Source organism: Psammomys obesus, unplaced genomic scaffold (assembly GCF_907164565.1).
Source record: "Psammomys obesus unplaced genomic scaffold, mPsaObe1.curated_primary_1811, whole genome shotgun sequence".
In the NCBI taxonomy this organism is placed as follows: Eukaryota; Metazoa; Chordata; class Mammalia; order Rodentia; family Muridae; genus Psammomys; species Psammomys obesus.
The window spans coordinates 22067358-22091943 of record NW_026596046.1 but is presented as its reverse complement, the minus strand read 5'-3'; the positions used below and the strand labels follow the sequence as shown (position 1 = coordinate 22091943).

The window sequence follows — 24586 nt, the reverse complement described above, 5'->3', positions numbered from 1 at the left end:
GCTTCATAACAGTAGCAAAATTGCAGTTATGAAGTAGCAACAAAAATAATTTTATGGTTCGGGGCACTACAACATGAGGGACTGAGTTAAAGGGTCGCAGCGATAGGAAGGGTGAGAACCACTGCCATAAAGCACGGTGTGTTTTTCCAGGCAAGGTTTGAGGCTAACACTGAGTGTGGCTGGAGATGACAAAGAGTGCTTTGTAGCTGGGTCACTGCATGTGACAGCCTGTAAGAGGGAACTGGCCACATGTCTTGGACAGGGCTCAAATCCTGGACCCATTGTGCTCTTTGTTGGTTCTTTCCACAGTTCCTTCCCAGCCTGTTTTCCCATCAACAGAGGGGTTCTAGAGCCTGCTCACGTGTTCAGTATTTGTTTCATGTTTTTACATTTTTACCTATAGATGCCTTTAATGCTATTTTATCTCGCTTAAGTTTCCTAGCCATGTTTATCCTGCTTTTGACCCCTGAAGGATCCTCATTTGAGTTTGAGTTAGTGTCACATCTGAGAAATTTCATCTACTTTTGCATCATTTTCAGTTCCTGGCTTTTCGGGGACTTCAGAAGCAGCTCTAGAATCCATCATGGTGATTAACCAAACAGCTCCTTTTCTACCAGGGCCTTTTTTTGTTTTAGTAGATGTTTCTAGAAAGTTCTATTCTACCTAGAACAAGTGAATCCCTAGAAGAAGGAAAAAGTGGGCTTTCAAAACAATGTTATTTTTGAAACATCATTTAGCATTATGAAATAACCTTTGAAATATCCATTATCAGAGAGTCTGGAGCATGTCATCATCAATGAGGATGCCCTTCTAGTGGGCTCTCCATACTCCACATTATTATGAGTTGAATAAATAGGTTAGTGATGGGAGATATACGGAACAAATGTGATGTCTCTGCAAGGAATATTGGGATTGTGACCTGGAACAGCAGATCTTCTTCAGTGACAGGATATTGAGAGAGGACCAAGAGATCAAAAGATAATGAGGATAGAAGATAAGAATGTTTGCAGTCAGAGGTCTTGCACAAGCTCTATCTTATGCCAAGCAAGTTTAATAAGAAATACAGCATCTTATGTACTATTTCCAGGAGATAAATGAGACAAAGTCAGCAGAAACTATTGTACTGGGGAACAAAGTCAGCAAGAACCTAATCAAAAGATGTTGCACAAAGGGAATACAGGATCTCTTAAGAGTGTTACAACCAGGGCACCCAGAGGCCTTGGAACTCATATCCATAGCCCCCACAAGGTGGGAAGAGTTGTGGTTTGAGGATCTGAAGCTGCAGCTCCCTCAGGGCTCTAGCCCCAGACCATTACCAGCTCTGCCAAGCATATTTCTGGTTTTAGAAGGAACATAGCTCCTTTTCTATTCCTCAGGTCCTTGGGGAGGATCTCCACAGCCCTGAACCCAGGCTATAGCTGGTTCTGCCAAGCATGTTTCTGGTTTTGAGAAGGAGCTATGTTCATTCTCCGTGGATCAGGACTTCAGCAAAAGTCTTGATCAGTCCAGCCCTCAACCAAGACTGTCAGTGACTTTCCCATTCAAAAGTGAGATGAAACTTTCCAGGTGCCACTGTCCACCATGATGGTCCCCTGCCAGGCATGGTCAACCACACCATATTGTTTGACATTGCTATTGATGGCAAGTCCTTGGATTGTGTCTCCTTTGAGCTTTTTGCAAAGTTCCAGACAGAAAGAAAGAAAAAACCCAAAACAATTGTTCTCTGAGTACTTTGGAGAAAGGATTTGGTTATAACACTTACCACATTCACAGTTATTCCAGGAGTCATATGCCAAGGTGGTGACCTCACACACCACAATGACACTGGGCACAAGAATCTGAGGATGGGAATACACTGAATCATATAGGTCCTGGCATCTGGTCATGGCAAAGGCTGAGGCAAATACAAATGATTCCCAGGCTTTTAATTTGCTCTGCCAAGATCAGGTGGATGGATAGTAAGTATGTAGCCTTTAGGGAGGGAAAAAAACGGTCCAGATATTATAAAAACCATGTAACACTTGGGTCCAGGAATGGCAAGACCAGGAGTAGCCCACTATGCATGACTGTGGACAACTCTAAAGCATCTGACTTGATTGCATCTTACCCACAAGATCACTCCTTCTGTAGCTCAGAAGAGTGCATCCGTCCCCATCTGCTCAAATCCCCTGTAAGCTTAACACTCTTGCCACAGCTCATTAGTCTCTGAGTTTTCCATATTCCCTTTCGAGTCTAATTGAACTGCAGAGTTACATGTATTATTATGAAAAAAAAAAACCCTAAATGACAATACACCTAACAAAAGTGGGATGAATATGATTCAATGCACAAAAACTTGTGTGCATTGTGCACACAATGCACTCTTGTCATGTTGGAAATGATATTCATTGTGAACATAGTGTGGGAAACTGGGTTTAAATTAAAAAAAAATTATATCTGTATCCCTTAGGTAGAGTCTGGGTTGGCTGGCCATTGGTGGAGGCCCTGTCCTTCAGGGAGCTGGAAGAAATTAGGACTGCAGACATGACAGGTTTTAGCACTTGGCTGATGAGAGGGGTGTGTGCACACTTGAACACACCACACACACACACACACACACACACACACACGCACGCACGTACGCGCACACACACAGGGCAGGTGGTGCTGATCCACGTGGTTTTGGCTTGGTTTGGTTTTCAGCTGATTGCAAGCTGGATTTTAGTGCAAGTAATTGGTGAATAAGCATTATGGGGAAGGGCTCAGTGGCTATTGGACTAGGTAGAACTTACCCTGTCTCCTGCCTTAGGTGCTGAGAAGGCCTGGCTGACCTGGAGTTGCCTGGGGCTAGTCTTGGTGTCGGCTCTGTGTCTTCCCACTTTCCACGAACACAGAAATCCACGAGGGTCATCAGGAGAGGTAAGGACTGGCTGTGGAGAAGGCTGAGTTAGACTGGACAGGGAGTGGCCAACTTGAGTGGCAAGGGGAAACCAAGAAAGACGTTTGGCAAGTTCAAATTCCTTGAAGATGTCTTGGAAAAGAGCCTTGTGAAAGACTAAGTTTTTCTCAAAGAGGTGATTGTGTAATACTTGAATGATGATCTTTTTCTCTCCAACTCACAACTCTCCCCTTTTTACCCACAAATCTAACATGGTACTAACCTGTGTTATCTCAAACATTTAATCTTCTAATATAGACATCAAGAAGAATAATGGGAACCACCAAAGGACCATCCTTATGGTCTATCTCAAAGAGCACTTAAAGTTGGCTCCCTAAACTTCCATAGCAATGTATAAAACAGCCAGATAGCCAATATACCAAAATCCAGCCTCTCCTTTACTACCTGGAGTATCTCAAATTTTCTTAGGCAGAAATGTGCTTGATTTTATCCAACCATGTCTCGTACAGGAAATCATTGTCACCTGCCTTTTGATTGTAGTCATTTGCATGCTAATGATTAAGCAGTCTCCAACCAGTGAGTTAAATAATGAACCTGGTCTAGCTATATTGTATAAGAGTAACCAGTGTTGATGGCAGCCAAACGTTGAATATCACTTAGAGAGAGATTAATTTTTAACTAAGCCTGTTCATTCTCTTGACTTTTGAAAGCGAAGTTACTTCTGTTTATATAATAAAAGAAGAGATCAAATATACATATTTCGCACACCTTACTAAAATGCCTAAAGAACTATAGCAGGGAAAAAAAATACTGCTCTTCCTTGTAGGGTTTCCAGTTTGAATGAACACAACAGGAAAGTTGTTAGCTATTTAAAACCAGGGGCTGGGGAGATGGTTCGGTGGATAAAGTGCTTACTGTGAAGTGTGAGGACTAGAGCTTGGATCCCTAAAACCCGGCTAAAACTGCATATGGTGGGACTCATCTTCAATCCCAGCATTCCTATGAGAAGACAGGAGGAAGAGAGGAGAACCCAGAAGTCTAAGTGCCAGCTGGCCTGATGTAGGCAAAGGTGGCCAGCAAAAAGACTCTGCCTCAGACAAGGTGGAAGGTTAGGACTCAAACCCAACGCTGTCCTCTGACTCCTGCCTGCGCCCCTTGATGCAAACGAACCCACAATCCTACATAAATTGCCTCCTCCTCTTTCACACACACACACAAATCAAAATAATTTCATAGATGTAGCATTTCCTCATTAAGATTAAATCAGATATGCCAGTGAAATAATAGTATTAAAATGTTTTGAGAGTCAAAAGACAGTGCACATAGGAATTGGCATAGTCCCCATTGGAAAACAGGATTATTGACAACTTTCTTATGGCCTTAAGTATTGCACAAACTCGTTTGTTATATTCATTTTTCCTTTGTTTTCCAAGGGGAACTGATATGAACCAGAATTATAGTAAGATATTAAAAATAAAACCCAGTCCAGAGGATGGTAGAGACAGACAGACTCAGGAATTCTCTAACATTAGAAAGGTGTTAAGTACTTCAGAAAAACACATGTAGCTTCTTTCCTCACAATCCTGTGTCGTCTCCCAAGCTGGGACAGCCATGATCACCTGCCCCATGGACATGGAGCATCTACAGAAAAAGGCACACTAAGCAAACCAGGGAATAATTGGCCTTTGTCACATGCCATTCCTTCTCTGCAGTGAGGGAAGAAGTGAAACAGCTCTCTAAACATTTCAACCCTACCCGCCAGGAACGATACGTTTCACTACGGGGTGAAATGGAGTAAGAAGCAATGTCAGCCAGAAGAGAAGAAAAGTAAGCGCAGTCAGTTTTGACAAAATTTGAGACCTGGGTCTGGTTTTCCTTGCATCTAATTAGGCCCCTCCCCTCTTGTTTTTGTTGTCCATCTTTTCTTTGAATGACTAAAACGAGACTTTCTTTGGAGCACCAGCTCCTGAAGAATGACACAGAGACTTTTTATTATTAGCTCAGACACTAGAGCTAGACAGATTCTCAGCTATCCTAAGCCAACAATACTGCTTTGGCCTACCTCCTGCCACATGGCCATTACCTCTCCTCAGTACCTTAGTCTCGGCCCTTGTTTCTTCCTCTGTGGCTGGTGACTGTTCTAGCGCATGATTCTTTCACAGAGTTCCTATCTCTTCCGGAAGTCCTGCCTCTTTTTCCTGCTCTTGCCATTCAGCTGTTTATTAAATCAGTCAGAAGGTGTTGGGAGTGTTTATAAAATATGATACAGCAAAAGAATAATAATACCAAAATCCAGCCTGTACTCAACCCGCTGCTGGTACAGAAATTAGCATTTGAATAATACAAAGACATTTTTTACACAATGTACAAAAAGATTACCCCAACAAATGATCTGGACATTGTTATCACCTCACAAGGAAGTTCATCTCTCTTAAGACAGTTTGAACTGGGGAGCTTTCATGTATAAAGAAACTCTGATTAATTCACTCAAAGATTTTTAAATATAAATGCTAAGTTTACTTACTTTTTTGTTGTGAATAACCTTCATTGATTTTTTTTCTCTAGATATAGCTCTTGATGGACAGTGTCATCATTACAATTTCCAATTTGTCAGTTTCTTGTTTTATTTTTCTTTTCTATTTGCTCTGTGGTGGTTTGAATGAGCACAACCCCCAGAGGCTCATATATTTGAATATTTGGTTCCCAGTTGGTAGAATTGTTTGAAAAGGATTTGGAGGTATGGCCTTGTTATGGGAGGTATGCCATTAGGAGAAGCCTCTGAGGTTTCAAAAACCCAAGCAATTGCCAGTTAGCTCTAGCTGCCTCATGCTTAACTACAGCTCCAGCACCATGCTTGCTTGTCATAATGGTCAGGGACTCTAACCTTCTGAAGGTATGAGCTCCAGATTAAATGTTTTCTTTTACAAGCTGCCTTGGTCATGGTGCTCTACCAACAGAAAAGTAAATACGACATGCTCCATGACAATCTTAGGTGAAGAACCTTACTTAGCCTCTCTATAGCAATGTCAACACATACATCCTACCAAACACACACCAGATAATATCTGCTCCTGCAATCCTTATAAAACTCCTCTGAGGTAAGCATTATCACTACGTTTTCTTCATAGGGGACAGGCTGAGGCACAGAAATCTTGATTCACACAGCAGGTACATACCACTGTTGAGATTTTAACATGGGATCGTGAGGCTCCAGGATCATACTCTGAGAACAGCTGAATCTAAACTATTTTCTATTTGATCTATGGTGGTTTGAAGGAGAATGACCCCCCCCCCATCTGTTTGGTTCCTAGTTGGTGGAATTGTTTGGAAAGGATTCAGAGGTGTGGCCTTGAAATGGCTCTACACATAGAGCTATTGCTCTATACGGCAAGGGCCAGTTTAGAAGCTAGAAACAATTGAAAGCCAGATAGTACAGCAAAGAGCTACAAACCAAGACTTAGCATACCAGCTATATGCCATAGCATTATGGGCCATTATTGCCTCATTTCCAACCTTCTCGGTCCTAGACACTTATCTTCCCCTTAGGTCTAGGATCATTTTGACCTACCTTAGAGGAGGAGCTGAGCAGAAGGCAAGAGGAAGAGGCTTACATTTCTGCAATTTGACCAAGAAACAATGTGTTTTACATTTAGCTTTTGTAGCTGGTTTCAGGACCTATCAAATCACAAAAGCTTGGTTAAAGTTTCCACCATGTTGTGATTTTTGCTGTAGCTAATCCTTAAATATAGAAATGATTTTGTTATTGACATTTTACCCCCGTGTTAAAGGGGTAAAAAGAAGCCAAGTACAGGAATACTGTGTGAGACTCAGAGTTCTAGCCCCTGTGGAACTGCCCTGTGGAGGTTCCTCGTGCCTCCTAAATAGGAAACAGACCTGAATCCCTCTTCCTTTGAATTTTCTCTCTACTTGTCTGACCTGTCAGTCTTGGGGATTAGTCCAGAACATGCAAATCAGAGCCCATGGGTCTACCGCCCTTTCCCCTTTCCTCCCTCTCCTCCACATCTTCTTTCTTCTCCTTTTCTCCCCTCACTCTGCAGCAAGGACTGACATGGTAGGCTTCTCCCTCCCATCTTTCTTCTGGACAAGGACTTCCCACATCCTCTATCATGCAACACACCTGCAGAGCATTGTAGTCTCTCCAGTGTTGATAACACGTGGATTTTCTCATTTAAGTTCATCTCCATGGTGACTCAGCGCAGTGGGCAATGCAATCCCATTTTACAGTTTGAGGAAGGTAAGACCTAAGGAGGTTGAGCAAAGTGTCCAGGGAAAGAGAATAAGTAACAGTGGAAAAACCTGTTTCGAGGGCAGAAAAGGTGCACCTTACTGCCTAAAATTAACGTCTCATCTCCTCTGACTGCCTAAGTCTGTGATTCTTCCAAAGGAGGAGAGGTCTGCTAGAGAAGGCAGGTGGGATGGGGAGGTGAGATGCCTGGCTGGGCCATCTAGGGGTGTATTTTGGTCAAATAGAGTGAAAGACAAGGAGGTGACAGTGAGATGACAGACTCCTAGAAATCTTTCTTTCCAGAAAAGAGAGGTAAGTAGGGAAGAACGGAGGAGCGAAGAAAGATGAAAGGAAATATGAAGAAAAGCCTGTGGATGCAAAACACAGATCTTGTTGTGACACTTACCCTGAGTCAAATATACTAGTGGGGACATCAGGTGGCAGGTTAGAGCAAAACAGGGCAAACTCTGCTATGGGTCTCAAAACCTATCTTTATTATTTATACTGTGTTATATTTATTATATTATATTACTTAAGACAGAGTTTTTCCTGTAACTCAAGCTGGCTGGAACTTATTTATCCCAGGCTGGTATCTCATTTGCAGTAATTTTTCTACAACAGCCATTTAGGGCTGAGATTACAGGCATGATCCACCACATAGACTCTGATGACATTCTTAGCTTTGGGGTTGGAGAAAGCTAAAGTTTTGTTTTTTTCAAATAATATATTCTGAAGGTTTTACCTGATAGTGGTAGGATGTTGGCATTCTGTCTGCAACATGGTTGCCTCCCCAGTCACGGAAGTTCTAATTGGTCAACCAGCTGCAGAATCAACAAATGTCAGGCTTCCTTAGGGGCCTTCAGAAGTTCCCAAGCCTGAGGTTGGATTCACAGTGGCCTTGTTCATCCTTTAACTCACCCTTTCTATTGATAACTCTGCTCCTTCCTCTTGTCTCTTGCTGACCTCACGTAGAGTTAGAAGGAAATAAACATCCCTCAAATAATTTTCTGTCTTACAGAAGTCCTTTGTCTCTGGAGTCAGGACTCAGGCTACGAAGCAGAATCAGGGTCACAGCTTCCTCTCCTAAAGTTGAGAAAGAAAGAAATATTCTGAGATTTGGGTATTATGAGACACTCGCTGGCCATTTCTGGGAGCCTAGACCTGTAACTGTGTGCTATGGGCACACATTTCAAAAATGTAAATCTCAGCTTCAAGTTCAATGCCTCCTTTGGCATTTGAGAGTTCTGGGTTAAGGTTGAATGGAAATTCTAAGCCTGCTACTGGTCACAGTTGGCTAGCTCTCTTAATTAGCACAGGACCACTGTATTGTATAAACGCCACTGCTCTGTGCTCAGCAATGACTAACTGATCCATTTCAGACTGTTTACTTAAGGGGGGGCTTTCATCCACAATCAATGTTTCTGGGCACTGAACCTATTTAATTCTGAGAGATAAAGCAGGCTAACGTGGGCCTGGTCCCCTATTTTTTCCTCTCCTCCTCCGCAGCCCATTCTTCCCTTCCCAGCCACCAAATCCTCATGCTCGGGGTGACTCAGCACCAAGTCTCATCTAGCCATTAAAGTATATGACCTTGATAAATTCACTTCTCTACTCTGAGTTTATTTCCTCTCTGGAAAGCTAACTGTTGACACAGGTACTTTCTACTTGAGAAGGGGGAGATAAAAGTATCTCCTTTCTTATGAAATTAAAACCCCAAATCCCAAACTATGGCACAAGGTAGACACCAGAAAGTGCCTGGGTTCCCAGCTATTCCTCACTTGATAGCTGTCTTTTATTATAACGAATGAACGCTAGCAAGAAGACACACGGGTGAGATACAAGTAAAGAGAACTTGCCTTGCCCCCAAGCCTAAGTGAATTTTAGCCCTGAGATCAACATGGTGGAAGGAGAAAACAGACACCCGCAAGTTGTCTTTTGACCTCTACATGAGTTCCATCACGCACACATATGCACGTGCACACACACACACAATTGACCTTGATTAAGTACCAATGGATCCTGGAGAGTGTCGCCTTTGGGGGAGTACAGAAGAGAGGCTGAGTGTCACTTGGTTTGCAGCTGGCCATCAGGGCCCTTTTACTTAGACACCTGCTGAAGTTTTAGGTCCTGGCTGATACCTCCATTGATCTCTCTTAGCTTCCATCTGGGCTTGGTCTGTTTTGTGTCTGGACACAGTGTGTTACTATCCCTTGGAAATGTCTTGCTTTTGTCCTTCCCTATATCCTGGTCATTTTCTCAAGGACGACTTTCAGTGTCACCTGCTCTCTGACCCTTTCACTCAGCAGTGACCAAATTTCAGAGGTTCCAAATTTTAGTTGTTTCCGGGAGCAGCTAACCCCAATACAGTGGGGGCCTTATGTCCTTCTTCCCACCTCCCTCCTAGGCTAGAAGCCCTGCAGGACAGGACTCCTGTATGCCCAATGCCCAGGTCTATCCTGGACACAGAGAACGTTCAACATTTGCCCAATTAATTAGGGCAGTTGAGACAAACACTTGCCCAAGATAATGTTGGTTTGAAAACACACCCGAAGCACTATTTCCCTATCTTATCCCATGTTTCTCTGGAAACAGGGTGGCATCTTTTGTAGATGTAACAGTATTAGAAGCCACACTGCCCTCAGCTCTGGTCTTCCAATCTCACCTCATCAGGGCATCTACTGTGGAACATCCCCACCAGGAATGCTAGTAGCTGTCTGAAAAACACCTCTTCACGTGTTCTCTTCCCTCTAATTTCACCTGCATATGCAGATGAAATCATTAGAAACCTTCTTAAGGCCCCAGTTTGGAGGTGTGAATAAGGCCCTCGAGAGGACTCATGAATAAACGCTGACAGTTGGCCATGACCTCAGGAAGGCAGAGCTAGATAGGCACTGTCCTCAAGGCCTCCCAGGCTTCTCTCCATTCCTGGGCCAAGCTCTATGCTGAAGCTGCCTGTGAGCGCGCTGGAAGGACGGTGGCCTCAGGAATTTCTAAGCTCCTTCCCTTAAGCCCTCTTCTACAGCTTTAGCTAGGGAGTCCCGGGAGTCCAGTGGTGCGGCCTTGGCATGCTAAGTGGAAGCACTGGGACGCCTTTGTTTCTGAGGCCGGCTGTCCTCTGCATCCAAATGGGTCGCTTGTTCACCCGCTCCTCCGCGAGGGGACAGCGCCCCTCGGCGATGTGGCCCCGACACGTGGGGACCCTACGAGGGCTGTTAGGGAGTGCGCAGAGGCCTCCAGCCTGGGCACCTGCGCGGGCCCGAGTGGGGTCCCGCTGCCCGCTGCCCCAAGTCTCGCGGTGCTACGGCTCGGACCCGGGAGCCGCGGGCCCGGCACCCTAGACGCACCACAAAGGCTGAACCGGTAGGAGGCCGGGGAAGGGAGGAGCGCGGGTGCGCGCGGAGGAGCGGGGCGCGCGCGGGGCGAGAGGAGCAGCGCGGGCAGGAGCGCGGGGCGCTCTCAGAGCGCGGGAGCGCGGGGAGCACCGCCCGCACCTTCCTTTGTGTGGCGCGGCCGCGGCGGCGCTGGCCCGCGCCGGGTCCCCGTCCCCGCCCCCGCCGGTCCCTCCCGGCAAGATGGCAACCCCGGCCGCCGTCAACCCTCCGGGTGAGTAGCGGGCGAGCCTCGGGCCCAGCCTGAGCAGCGCAGCCCGGGGGTGGGGAGCGGCCGCCGCACGGCAGCCTCAGCATCAGCATCGGCCGTGGCATCCTCCTTCACAAACGGTGCTCAGCCTGTCCCGGCGGCGCCCGCCGCTAACGCGGGTGACTCAGTGCTCGCCCGCGGGCTCAAGAGCCACAGGGGCCGGCAGATGCCAGGTGTCGCGCTGAGCGAGAGAAAAGTTTGGAGCGGGGATTCAACAGGGCGGAACTCCCGGGACTCTTCGCCTATCGGCCCCGCCTCCCTCGCGCTGGTCTTTGGAGGGGTTTACACCTGGCCACTGTATATCCCAGTCCTTTCGGGAGTTACTGCTAATAAGGTAACCCGGAGCAGCCCAGTCCCTGTCCGATTGTCTGCTGTCCCCCAAGGTACAGCCTGTGATCACTGGGCTCATGCTGGCAGATTAAAAAAAATCAAGGAGTTCATGAATAAGTGGGAGTGTTGGGCTGCTGTGGAACTGTGGCGGGGAGCCCTATTGTCGTTGGCAAAGTTCCCAATGGTGTCATGAAAGGCTGAGAGGATAGATGTGCGATTGCCCCCAAGTTTTAGGTCTTGTGCTGTCTGCTGTGGGCCTGGAGAATCATGGGTCGTTGTTGTAGATTGAGGCAGGGACGGCCATAGAGCTCAGACCCCGGGAAAGTCCAGTGGAAGGGGTCCTGTGTTGGGGTGCAGACCCAGACCTTGTGGAGTGAATTACCAGAGTGCTTGTGGGACAAGAATGTCTTCAGAGTTATGAGTGGAAGCCCCGCTCCATCCATGTTGGTCCCAGAGGGTTCGGGGACTTTGGACACTTTAGCTGGACCTTGCAGAAGGTACGGTTTGAAACTGCAGAGACACAGTCGGAGAGACATTGCAGGCATAAGTCATGAAGTGACGATGGGCACGCTCTAAGCATGGCTGAAGGCCAGTGAAGGAGGTGTGAGATGGAACAGAGGGACCTGGTGTTGAGTTGCATGGATGTGGCCAGGTTCAAAGGATCTTGAAAGACAAGGACTGTGACAGCCTCTTCCCACATTAGGAGAGGGTCTTAAGTGGTACTGAACAGGGGAGCCACATGATCACTGCTTTCTTGTAAGGTGGATTTGTCAGCTATGCTGAAATGATAGAAGATAGTAAGACTGGAAGCAGGGACTGCATTGAAAAGAGGCAGGTGCAGTCAGTCAGACTTAGCTATAGTGGCCTCAACAGAGAAGGAAAGTACCAGCGAGCCAGAGTGTGGGATCTGGCCTTCATTAGACTTGGGTAAAGGCAAATGAGGAAAGCCAGAATACACAGAGGCAGGTGCCTGTGGGGACAAGGAGGCAATGAACTTCTATAATTCCAAGAAAGGAGGCTGATTAACTGAAACAGGCAGTCCTAGGAGAGCAGACATGGAGTCCCTGTCTGGAACACTGAGTGGGTAGATGACTGGCTTGGAAACTTTGTTTACCATTGATGTACTTTCAACCTATTCTTCTTCTTAGAAATCAGTAGAAAATTAATAGATTCAACTGGAACAATACTAGAAAAAGCAAAGGAAAAAAAAAAGATTATGGCTGAGTCCAGAATAGACTTCTATTGGGGAAAAGCATAAACTCTTAGGTGACTTACATAATTCATCCACCATTACATCACTGTTGGGAACTGCTTTGTCCGTTACATCGTTCTCTATGCTATATGGACCTTGGGACTTGTAAGGAGTATTGTTGGTCACATCTGGGCAACTTGATACACTGTGAAGTCCGGGTCTTTTCTCAGTGGACAGACAGAAATACCAGAAATCGTGAGCGTGGTCAGCTTCTCAAGACAAATTTCTTGCAGTGATTAACTATTCTATCATTTTTTTAACTGGTCCCCTGTGATGGCTTTTGGGTCTACAGGATGTCTTGGTTTTGTCCCATATCTCAAGGGATGTGGTTAAGCATGTGAACCAAAGAGAGATATTACAGATTGTATGAGATATTTGTACCAGGCTAGCTGCTCACTCTCATGACCAGAAGTCATGTGAGATTTCTTTGGATGTCTCTTCCTACCTTCGCCCTCCCCCAAGATGTGGATTTTCACAGAATGAGAGCTTAGTAAACACATCTAGATGGAATGAGAGGCAGCGGAATTAGCTTCTGCAGCTGATCTGTACTCGGAGTACCATGGCCACCTCCCACACCCACCAGCTGACCGCTGCACTCCAGCTGAACGTTTGCAAAGACACTGTATAGTAGGACCTGGGACCTCAGCAGTAGTAGATGAAACTGGGTCTTTTCACCTGTCATTCCATTGCTTCAAACCCTTACTCTGGTCCTTCAAGGCCTCCTGCTTGGATTTAGGTTAGCATTCTACCATTTGCCCTATGGGAACAGAGTTCTTTGGAGGAAGGGATGGTTCTCAGATATGTCCATAATTCTTGACATCTTGCAGCTTCTAAGTCCTTCCCACTCCTCACACTGACCCCATCCTGTTGTATGGGCTGAATAGTCTCTGTTGTTTCTGACTAGGGATAATGTACTTATTTCCTGGAATAGAGAAGGGAGTTCCAGAGCTTTGTGTGGGGGTGTTGTTCTACCTTGTTAGATGATATTTAAGCCTTTCTGATTTTTATGAAGTTGTGCAGGTTTGAATTAGCTACAGGCATTTGTGGTGTTTGCTCCCAACATGTCACAGTCTAAAAGGGAGCTAGTGTCATGATTCCTTTGTAACTTCAGTGCAAAGAAACCAGGGGTCCACACTCACTCAGAGCAGTCATTGGCCTTACACATTCTCTGAAATGAGTTTTGCAGAGTAACTAATAAGAGTTGCAATTCTCAACAGAGTTAGAATCACCTAGGGGACATACCTCTGAATGTATCTGTGAAGTTGTTTTTAGAAAGGCTTAGCTAAACAGAGAAGACCCACTCTGAAGGTGGGAAATACCATCCTATGGGTGGCTGGGGGATGCTGCTGAACTGAACAAAAAGTAAGAAGTGAGCTGAGTACCAGCATTCATCTCTCTCTGCTTCCTGACTGAAGATGCAAATGACCAGCTGCTTCCAGCTCCTTACCCCAGGTCTTCCCCACCACGATGGATGGACTGTATCCCTTAAAAGTTGCTTTTGTCACAGCAAGAAAAGAGACTGATAAGCTTGTGCATGTTAAAGAAATTCAAAGGTATGTTTTAAAGAGATTTGGAATTCTGCTTTCCCCCCCTGGAATTAGTTATTATATCATCCTCTAGTTTCTGGTCTTTGGCATTTTAATTTGTTATTGATTATAGAGAACAAGGTGATTGTCTAGACAGGTTACTGTAGATGAGAGGGTGTCTGGAATGATTCAACATTCTAGTGAATATATCTGGTGTGTCAAACCTTCTTCAGGATGCAGGATAATGAAAAGATAAGGAGGATTGTCCCTCGACTCCAGGGAGTTCAAAATCTCAGAGAGGACGTATATAAATTGACTAACTTTTATTTTTAAAAAGGGGAAATAATGGGTTTAGGAAGATGGCTCAGTGGGTAAGAGTGTGCCTACTGTGCAAGCATGAAAATCTGAGTTCAAATGTATAGCACACACATAAACTATATGCTGGAGTGGGTGGGGGTTATGACAAGAAGAGACATTTCCGGGGCTTGCTGTCTGCCAACCTACCTTCAGGTTAGTGAGAGACTCTGCCTCAAGGGAATAAGGTGGAGAGTGATAGAACAGGACACCTGAAATCCTCCTCTAACCTCTGTGCACATGAATGAATATAAATGCTCCCACACACATGAACATACAACACACACACATGCACACACACATACTCATACACACATGCTTTAGAAACTTGGCCTTTTGCAGAGGGACACATTGATTTACAGAGAATTTTAGAAGGATCATTTGAACTGGTGTTGAGGAGTAGGGGCAGACTTATTTGTGAATGCATGTGGACTATTTCCTTAATGCTCTTGGGAATCCTGCAGGGCACATGAGACTATGCAGCAGATTTAGATCCTTTGACAGATGCATGCTGTGCTTTCAAACTGTCCAGCCTCAAGTAAAGTTGGAACACCAAAATAACCACACTAGTAAAATGTGTCAATGTTATGAAGAAATGATACCCTGAAATAAACAACCAGTGGACCTGATTTAGATGGAAGGATTGGCCAAAGCCTTGTGAAGTCAATGAAGGTCTGTATGAGGAACTGACTCTTAAATTTGGCGTGGAAGAATGAAGAGAATCGTAAAGAAGAGCATTTCCACCCTGCTTGGCTGAGATGGAGAGGCTCCTGCACAGACCCTGTGGTGAGGAAGAACTTGGTAGACGGGAGCAACCAGAAAGGGCAGTGTTGCCAAATAATGATGATCAGAAACAAAGACAGCACGAGAGGCTGCAAGTGTGAGAAGAGGCAGGCTCACAGAAGGCCATGGATCTTGGGCTAAGGTTCCAGTTTGATTCTAAAGGTTCTGAAGCTTCTATGAAGAGTATCGAGGGAGAGGTACGGAACCCAGTACCATAGTACACACATTCAGGTGTGCATCTTGGCTGCTGTGGAAGAGCTGGTTGGAGTCTTTTGTGAGAGGTACAGACTTGGATATGAGGTATATATGTATACACCAGGGACCCTGTCCTGAACAACTCTAAGACCTCTTCGTCTGTTTTGCGGTTTGTCAGGGCCTGACCTTTTCGGGACAGAGTCATCATGATTTTAGGTGAAGTGTTGGAGGATGAGTGAAAGGTGAGTCCCAAGCTTCTGTCCTAGGAGCTGGGTGGATGGAGGTACTAAGGAGAAGTGAAGTGCAAGTAGCCAGTGGCACGTCCTGGAGGCTTCAGGATGAGACATTGGTGTTGAGGGGATCAGTGGAGCTGTCAGAGGGGCCTGGACATCTGGGCTCAAGGCATAAACAGAGAGAGATATTAAGCAAACTGGCACAGGGGCCTGAAGATGCTTCACAGGGTAAGAGGGGTCACAGAATACAGATTGTTTGGGCTGAATACTTAATTCCCAAGCAGGGCTCTGGTCACTGCTTTATTATGTCTTTAATGAGATGTGGTGTGGCGCAAAGTCAAAGGGAAACGGTTTCCTCATTTTTCCCAGAACCATGTATTTACTCATTTCCCAGGTGTGTAGATGACCTAAGACCTGTGCTAGTTCGTGATATACGCAAGGGGTGAGAGTAGTTAGAGCACCTAGAAGAATATGCTGTGTGACACGGCCGTAAAGTTGCCAGAGCCATGTGTGATTCCTCGGAGAGCGCTGATGAGCCTATCAGGCTGGAAGTTGGGTTACTACATAGGACTTTGCATTTCAAGGATAAATGTCATTTCTCATTTCCTATCACGATTCCTCTAGCAAGATGGCTGCTTCTGTGTCTGAGCCTCTCTAGGAGTGATAAATTGTTCATCTTTCCTTCTCTACTCCCTTCTTCACACCTGGCCATTTTCCTATTCCAGCTCTTTTCCCCCTATGCTCAGTGTGAACTCTGCTTCCTTGAGGAAACCCATGTGGAGCCCTTTATCCAGGTAATGTGTTCATGCAGTGGCTTCCCCTAAGGCATGGCTGAGCACCCCTACTCAACAGGAATTGAATGAATTGTGTGGTTGGGTGAAGGATCTCGTGTTCCTGGATTGACTGGAAACCTGGGAAGGCAGGAAGTACACCTGTTCCGGTAACCACACAAGCCCCTGCTCTACTGATTTCCACCTGGTAAGGTGTTAGTGAATGGACGCCAAGGAATTGTCTTAGAGCCTCATGTGTGATTCCTTTACGTGCCTTGAAGAAAGTGCCCACCCTGCACGTATGCATCTCTGAGCTGGGTAGTTTATAGCGGACTTTTACCATGATAATCCCTAACCTGACCAGTTCCTCTGGACTTTATGTAAGAAGGCAAGAAGTCATGCAAACCACAAAAGGAGGGGAGGCCAGATGGAGAGGCTGGTGATTGCAGTGGAAGGACCCTTGGGAAAACTCCACTGCATTCCTTTTGGAAGATCCCTGTTGGTCTTACTGGTACCTGGGTAAACAAAGTGGGGCCAAAGGAGAGCATTATATCCAACATCAAATACTCAATGGGACCCTTCAGCATCCATTTGGCCCATCAGAGCCTCTCAGCCTGCTAAGTCATTTTCTTTCCTATTTTTGCCTAGATAGACCTTTGAATCACCTTAATTGTCACATGACTGAAGGGAAGCCAGGGAAGGTGCATGGTTGCTGCGAGCAACAGATTGAGACATGAGTATATTAGCAAATGATGAAATACTAGACAGAAAGCATTCATTTTGGCTGACAGCATTTTGGCTGACAGTTCAAGCAGGTCTTATCCATCATGCTAGAGAAGGTGTGGCTGAAAAGTGTAAGGCTCCTTGCTCACATCTCATCAGGACAGCAGCGATGGAATATTGCTGCCCAGATGGCTTTCTTTTTTTTCCTTTCATACATGATGCCACATCTCTCAGGGAGTGGTCTTCTGTATTCAGTTATTTCTCCCTGGAAAGATCTAATAGGCCTCTAATACCCTAGATGTTTTTTTTTGTTGTTGTTGTTTGTTTGTTTTGAGACAAGGTTTCTTGGTGTAGCCCCGGCTGTCCTGAAACTCATTCTGTAGACCAGGCTGGGCTTGAACTCAGAAATCCACCTGCTTCTGCCTCCCAAGTGCTGGGATTAAAGGCATGCACCATTCAGTTAAGAAAATTTAGTGTGTGTTCGTGCATGAGTATGTGTATGTGTGTGTGTGTGTGTTGCAAATGCAGGTGTGCTGTGGTTCGGTGTGGAAATCAGAGGAGGACTCTGTGGAGTTGTCTATCTCCTTACACCTCATTGTCAGTTCCAGGGATCAAATTCAGATCTCCAGGGTTGCACTGCAAATGCCTTTACCCAATACACCGTCTTTAGCTCCTCTTACATATTTCTGAGACCTATCAAATTGAGAAAATTAACCATCACAATGATTTTATTTCTCTATTTTAGGCAAACAGTAAGAAGCCTAAATTTAATTTGTGCTCTCATTATTTTATTTATAGTTTGACACAATATATTCTCTTACTCTTCTTGCACATTGCTGGACACATCAGTCCACACATCAGTGGACACCTGGGCTTAGAGGTTGTAGGTGTGTGTGCATCTCAAATGAAGGCATTTGCCATTCATAGAGACATTTTCGCTTGGCACAGCTTCTGGGTTGGGGGTGATACCGGCATCTGTGGTACAGGTCAGGATGATGTCCAGCAAGCTCTAGGGCACAGAGTACCACTGCTCCACACTAATGTATCCACACTCATTGGCCACTAGAGCTGCTGCTGAGCTCTGACTTAGGGGATAAACCTGTCATAGGCCTCTGGAGAGTGACAACTGGAAAAAAATACATAAGGTTCCATCAGAGTGTGTGGTCCATAAAGGGGCTGACTAGCAAGAAAGGTGTCTACAAAACATGATGACCTTGAAAGCAAGGAGATACTTATCCCTTCTTTTGAGATTGAGCTTTGTCTTGTAGGCCAGGCTGTTCTTGAATTCTCAGTCTTCCTGCCTCAGCCTCCTGGGTGTTAGGATTACAGGTGTGTGCCACCACACCTGGATAAAGATGACACTTTTGAGCTAGTTATGAAATCCATGATGGAAGTTAATTTCAATGTGAAAGAACAGAAGTGCAAGAAGTTTTTCTTATTTTTAGAACGGCATTGGTAATTCTATCGCATCAGCAATTTGAAATGAGGCATAGTCTGGAATCGTTTGCCATAATTTGATATGCTTGATGGATTCCAAGTCCCCCAAAGAATAAAATGAATGAATGTGATCAAGGATCACAGCTGTGCTCTCTGTTTTTTTTTAAAGCACGTCACACCAGAAAACTTCTAATTCTATTCAACCAACCTCCCTGAACATGGCCCTTCTTCCCTGAGCACCTCCCTTCTTCCATGAGCAGAGGACACTGTGCTGGGGGTTAGGAGCATGAAAGATGCTGATGAAACAGGCTGGCTGTATGTGGGGTGGACTTAGCCAGTCTCTACAGCAGGCAGCCTTGGGACAGGTTTATGCAAATTTATGTAAATGTTAGTTGTCATTGATGAGCAGAGAAGACTTGGATTATCCTGATTCTTTCCTGCATACACAGGAAGAAAGCTAAAGGAATAGCTTTGGGGTCTATGGAACTGTGGTGGCCAGAAAATGTGCCTTTTCCTAATGAGTATCTTCAGGGGTGGACTTGTGTTTCCAGCTGTCTGCTGGGTCTGTGGGGTCCCACAGATTCCACAAAGCCTCTGGCTCCCACAAAGCTTACTCCTCCCCTTCGTCCCCTGTGGCTGCTAATGGCACCACACTTCATTCATTGGTCCAGGCCAGACATTAATTATTTTAATTGCCTATCCACCTAATTAAACAAATATTAATTGAATGCCAACTGTGTGTCCTTACAGTAGTATGCAAACCCAGGCATGGCTTCTGCCTCCACTGAGCTTTGCTGTATGACTGCTTCCTTAGTCATTTATTTAGTGGTCACATGCACAGGACAACTTTAAAAAAGGTGTGGTGAGAGAAAAGGGTCTTTGTTTTCCAGTGCAGCAGGGAGCCAATGAAATAAGTGTAGCAGGGGTGAGTGAGACCAAAGGTCCCTTTTGAAACGCTCTCTGTGGAAGCTCAGTGAGGAACGTGCATGGTGGCTGCAGGAAAGCCAGGTGAGGAAATCTGCTGGGAGCTCCTTCTGCAGTTCTGGGTCAGGTGATAGAAAAAGGTGATGGTGGAGCCTCCAGATATTTGGGAGAAAGCTTGTAGAGCCAGCGGAAGACAAGGAAACATGGCAGAGCAAGCATCATTCCCCGTTATAGACCCTAAGATACAGGGATTCTTGGAGGCTTGGGGAAATCATGGGATTATTCTTCACACATGAGACTGAGGTACCTTGGGTTCAGAGGTGGGTATACTAGAAACCTGAGCGGTTTCATTCCACATGTCCCCCCCACCCCCGCCTTGTAAGCAGGACTGTTCTGTTCATTTTTTTCTTCTTTCCTGTTTTTCTTTTCCCCCTCTCTTACTCTCTTCTTCAATTCCTGCTACCTAATTGGTGCCTAATTATCTGCCACTATTGTTCTAAACATATTTTTGTAGACAGGACAGATTGTAGGTCAAAAAGTTTTGTAGCTGGGTTGGTGTTTATACACTTCTCTTTTTGACAGCCTGCAGAGTACCTTCCCATACCGAAGATACTGGAAGGTAAAGCTTCTATGTAGGTACCAGCTTGCCTCCTCTATGTTCAACGAGTTTTGTAGGTGGTTTCTTCAGTTATAGGGCCTTGCTGTCAATCTGTAGAGAACAATCTGGTGTCTTGGCCTGGGTTGTTTGGTGATTTGCATGGGACCCTTTCAGCCAAAAACTCAATTGGATGTAACCCAGTCCTGGTACTAGAAGCATTGTTTGGTTTCAAGAGACGGCCTGTTGAACCCCATCTACCTCCTTATTTAGAGACTTCTTTATGATAATATATCGTAATTATATTATGACAATTTATATATTTTAGGAAGGTTCCACTGTACTAGTTTCTATACCACCCTTCAAATGCCCGTCAGTTCAATTCTAGATGTCTTTCCTCATATTCCCTCCCTTCCCACCTGGTTCTCCTGCTCCCATCTCCCCACCCCCAGGCCACCCCTAAAATATATTCTGTACCCCCTCCTAGTTCCTTACTCTGTACCTCACCTGTCTGGGTCTATGGGTTGTCATTTATCTAATGACTAATGTAGCCTCATCTAAGAGGATACATATTATATTTCTCTTTCTGGGCCTGGGTTACCTCACTCAGGATGATTTCTTTCTAGCTTCACAGGATGCACTTTCTAACTCTGAGAACTTCAGTGTTTCTTAAGCATGATGTTCCCCCACCATCAGTGGCCTCACTGAGGGATTTGTCGCTAATCCGATAGCACCATCTTGTCTCTGGTCTGTTTTTATATTTTGCTAGTTGGTCCTCATCACACAAAACTTATTTTCTGATTCTGAGTTTAATCCTGGATTAGAAAACCCGTTAAGTTGTGATGTCTACTTTGATTCTGGAATATTTTTTAGTTTTCTTTTTTTTTTTTTAATTTTGTCTTTCGTAACTTAAAACTCTTTGTCAAGCATAGCTATTTTGAGGCATGTCTCTCAACTGACTCTGCCACACAATTACAATGGGGTTGTGCTTTCTTTTTATTTATCTATCTATCTATCTATCTATCTATCTATCTATCTATCTATCTATCTATCATCTGTCTTTCTCTTTTATCTTGCTTTCTTCAAATCTTAAGTATTATTAGCAGGAAAACCACATAACTCATATACAACTGGTATTATAGCATGAGGTTACTTTTGATAGTTGTTATTAAAAGCAAGTCTTTGAGTTGTCTATATTAAGGTTACACTGTACCTAGTACACTGTTCTCAGGGTTCTACTTACCACTGTAAGTACACACAGAGCTCAATACAGGTCTTGGGGTTTTTAACCTAAGGGCTTCAGGGCTGACACTTTCCTAATCTAAATATCAACTTCATTTCATAAACAGAATAATTGTAAGTTAACTATGCCAAGATTATCATACCTTTAATAAAGCCAACAGGCAGTTGAAGTGTTTAATTACCAACCTCCCTGACATACAAATTGAAAGGCTTGTCAGGTAAGCTGCCTGTGTGAAATGTCTGAATGAGCTTTGATTAACAGTGGGATCTACAGTCAAGCAATAATTATTCTGCCATCCCATTCTTGGGTACTGGTGCACATCCATATTTAGATGCATATTTGTGTTTATTTTGGAAACTTAATTTTATGCTTCCTTTAATTTCTTCTTAGAAGCAGTTTTATACTTCACTGTGCTTCATTAGAAAATAAATAAATTTTGGGGCTGGAAAGATGGTTCAGCCATTAAGAACACTGACTGCTCTTCTGGAGGATCTGGATTTGATTGCCGCCATTACCTGGTAGCTCAAAACTCATTGTCCTCTTCTAGCCTCTGTGGGTTATAGGCATTCATGTAATGCACAGACATACATGCAGAAAAAAACAAAACAAAACAAAAAAACAAAAAACAACCCATTCATATAAAATAAATTAAGAAAAATATTTTAAAATCCTATTTGGGGATTAAAATTGCCTGTAGAAATTTGCCAGTGTTCCCATTCTCAGACCTTCATCCTAACTTTCTCCTTTTCTCTCCTCCCCTTCACTCTATTCCCCTTCCTTTTACCAAGCCACACCCGATTGTAGTTTGTTTCTTACAAAGCTAAAGCCTGTGTGTTGAAGGCTTGGACACTAGACCATGATGTTGCTAAGAGGTGGGGCCTTTAGCAGCTGGAGGAAGCTCACTGGGGTGTGTGCTTGGGGAGAGTGGTGGGCTTGGCTGCTCCCTCCATCCCTGCTTCCTGCCTGCTGTGAAGGAAGTGGTTCTGCTTTGAGTTCTTCTATTCTTGATTTTTAAAAAGTGTTCTTAGAAACATATGATTTTACATTATCAACATATAAAATGTGTTTATATTTATACCAGTAAAAGGACAGACTGCTGTCCTTGGAGAGTCAGTGAGACATGGTTAGGGATAACAACCATTTCTGGGATAGACTTCCATTTTTGCCACTTTGGGTAAGTAACTTATTCTTTCTGGATCTTGTTTTGTATGTCCTTATTGTAACAAAGAGAGGGAAGAAAACAAAACAAAACAAAACAAAACAAAAAACCAGTATCCATTTTCCCGGTGAAGAATCCACAGGTTGGAGGGTTGTTATGATCACAAAACATGATAAACGTATGTGGGCAGTGGATGAGCAATGCATGTTGCCTTTTCTTAAGAGGCAATAGGAAAAGTCCATGTGCATGGCGAGCATGTGGATTATTTTCCAGCTAAAAATTATTAAACACCTAAAAGGTATTAAGGAAAACACTCTGGGGCTAGAGACATGGCTCAACACTTAGGAATGCTGGCTGTTAAAACAAGGATATCATGACATTTTCAGGAAAATGGATGGAACTAGAAAATATCAACCTGAGTGAGGTAACCCAAACCCCAAAAGACATGCATGGTATGTGGATATTAGCCGAAAAGAACAGGATAACCACACTACAATCCACAGACTCGACGCTAGGTAACAAGGAGGTTCCCAGGGAGGATGCTAGAATCTCATTCAGAGGGGAAAATAAAATAGGCATTTGAGGTGGGTGGAGAGAGGGAACTGGGTAGGAGAGGGGACGGGGAGGGGATCAGGAGTGAGGATTGGAAATAGGGAGGGGGCAGTGAGAGAATGGAAATTGGAGGTGGGTGGCATCTCTGGGATGTGCCAGGGTCTTGGGATAGGGGAGACCCCAGGAAGTCTATGGGGGTCACCCTAGCTGAGACTCCTAGCAGCAGGAGGTATAGAACCTGAAGTGGCTCCCTCCTGTAGACAGGCAGGACTTCCAGTGGAGGGATAAGGACACCAACCCACCCACAAAACCTTTGATCCAAAATTTGTCCTGCCTACAAGATGTTCAAAGATGAAGATGGAGCAAAGATTGAGGGAATGGCCAGCCAAAGACTGGTCCTACTTGAGACCCATGCCTTGGGAGAGAACCAGTCTCTGACACTATTAATATTACTCTGCTATGCTTGTAGACAAGAGCCTCGCATAACTCCTTTGAGAGCTTCACCCAGCAGCTGATGGAAACCAATGCAGAGACACACGGCTAAGCATTAGACAGAGCTTGGGAAGTCCTGTGGAAGAGTTGAGGTAGCGACTGAGGGAGCTGGAGCGGTCAAGGACTCCACAGGAAGAGCTACAGAGTCTTGGGCCCATGGGGACTCACAGAGGCTGAACCACCAACCAAAGACCACGTGTTGTTGACTCGTCCTAGGTCCTTGCACATAGGTAGCAGATTCACAGCTTGGTCTTCATGTGAGTGCCCCAACAACTGGAGCAGGGACCCTCTCTGACTCTGATGCCTGCCTTTGGATCTTGTTCCCTTACCTGGGATGCCTGGTCTAGGAGAGGATGTGCCTGTCCTGCAGTAACTTAATGTACCAGTTGGGTTGGAACTGATGGGGGAACCTTCCCACCCTCTGAGAAGGAGAGGGAAGAGTCGAGGTGAGCTATGTAGGGAGGGTTTAGGAGGAGGGAGCCCAGTGATCAGGGTGTAAAGTGAATGAGTAAATAAATAACTGGAGAAAAAAAATGCTGGCTGTTCAGTTTCCAACACCTACATGGTGGTTCACAAATATCCAATTTGGGGAAATTGAATGCCCTCCCCTGACTTCCTGGACACTATGTACATATACAGACAGAGATACAGGCAAAACACTTATATACATAAAATAAAATAAATAAATCTAAAAATTTTAAAAGGAAATGAAGACTCTTATTGATCAGGTTGATGTTATGATATCTGTGTCTTGTTTTCTTTTTCACATTAAAGTGGAACGAGTAACTTCCCTGGCCCTTATCTCATCGGTATAGATGGACAACCAAATCTTCTTTCTCTAGGTTGCCAAAGTTAGGAATGTCTTTCTGTGGGGGCTGCCACCTTTTGAGGAGTGGGCTTGGGTAAGTGGCCTGCTGTGTGCTCTTGTGTTGACAATTTAGGATGAGGAGTCTTTCACGAATTTTTTGAAGTATTTTTAGTCAGCATTTTGGCAATAGTTACAGTTCTGTGATCTGAGGCTTCTATCCATCTGCTTATGTGGAGGTCTGTGGATTTAGACTGATGACACAGGTTTCATCCAGTGTTTTTTGACTTCACCATTTCTGGAGTCTATTTGAAGTCACCTGGATCCTATATCTCTTCTTCAGTGTCCTTCTTGCTTTGCTGGAGTACATTGTGGATGCTGCCTAAGAAGGTCCTGGCCTTTGTCTTTCTGGGTTTCTTTATTTTGCCCTTACTCTTGAGGAGTTGGTAG

General features: G+C 44.8%; 1 protein-coding gene across 3 annotated transcripts in view; it reads left to right on the top strand.

The window, feature by feature from the left end:
* The first annotated feature begins 10457 nt into the window (after positions 1-10457).
* Positions 10458-24586, top strand: part of Arnt2 (aryl hydrocarbon receptor nuclear translocator 2) — a 153340-nt gene continuing 139211 nt past the window's right edge. For 2 of the 3 annotated variants that reach the window (XM_055623204.1, XM_055623201.1), the window contains exon 1: positions 10498-10727. In XM_055623204.1, coding sequence (XP_055479179.1) covers positions 10697-10727 — 31 coding nt within the window. In that variant the 5' untranslated portion in view covers positions 10498-10696. The other variant, XM_055623203.1, reaches the window with a different exon arrangement.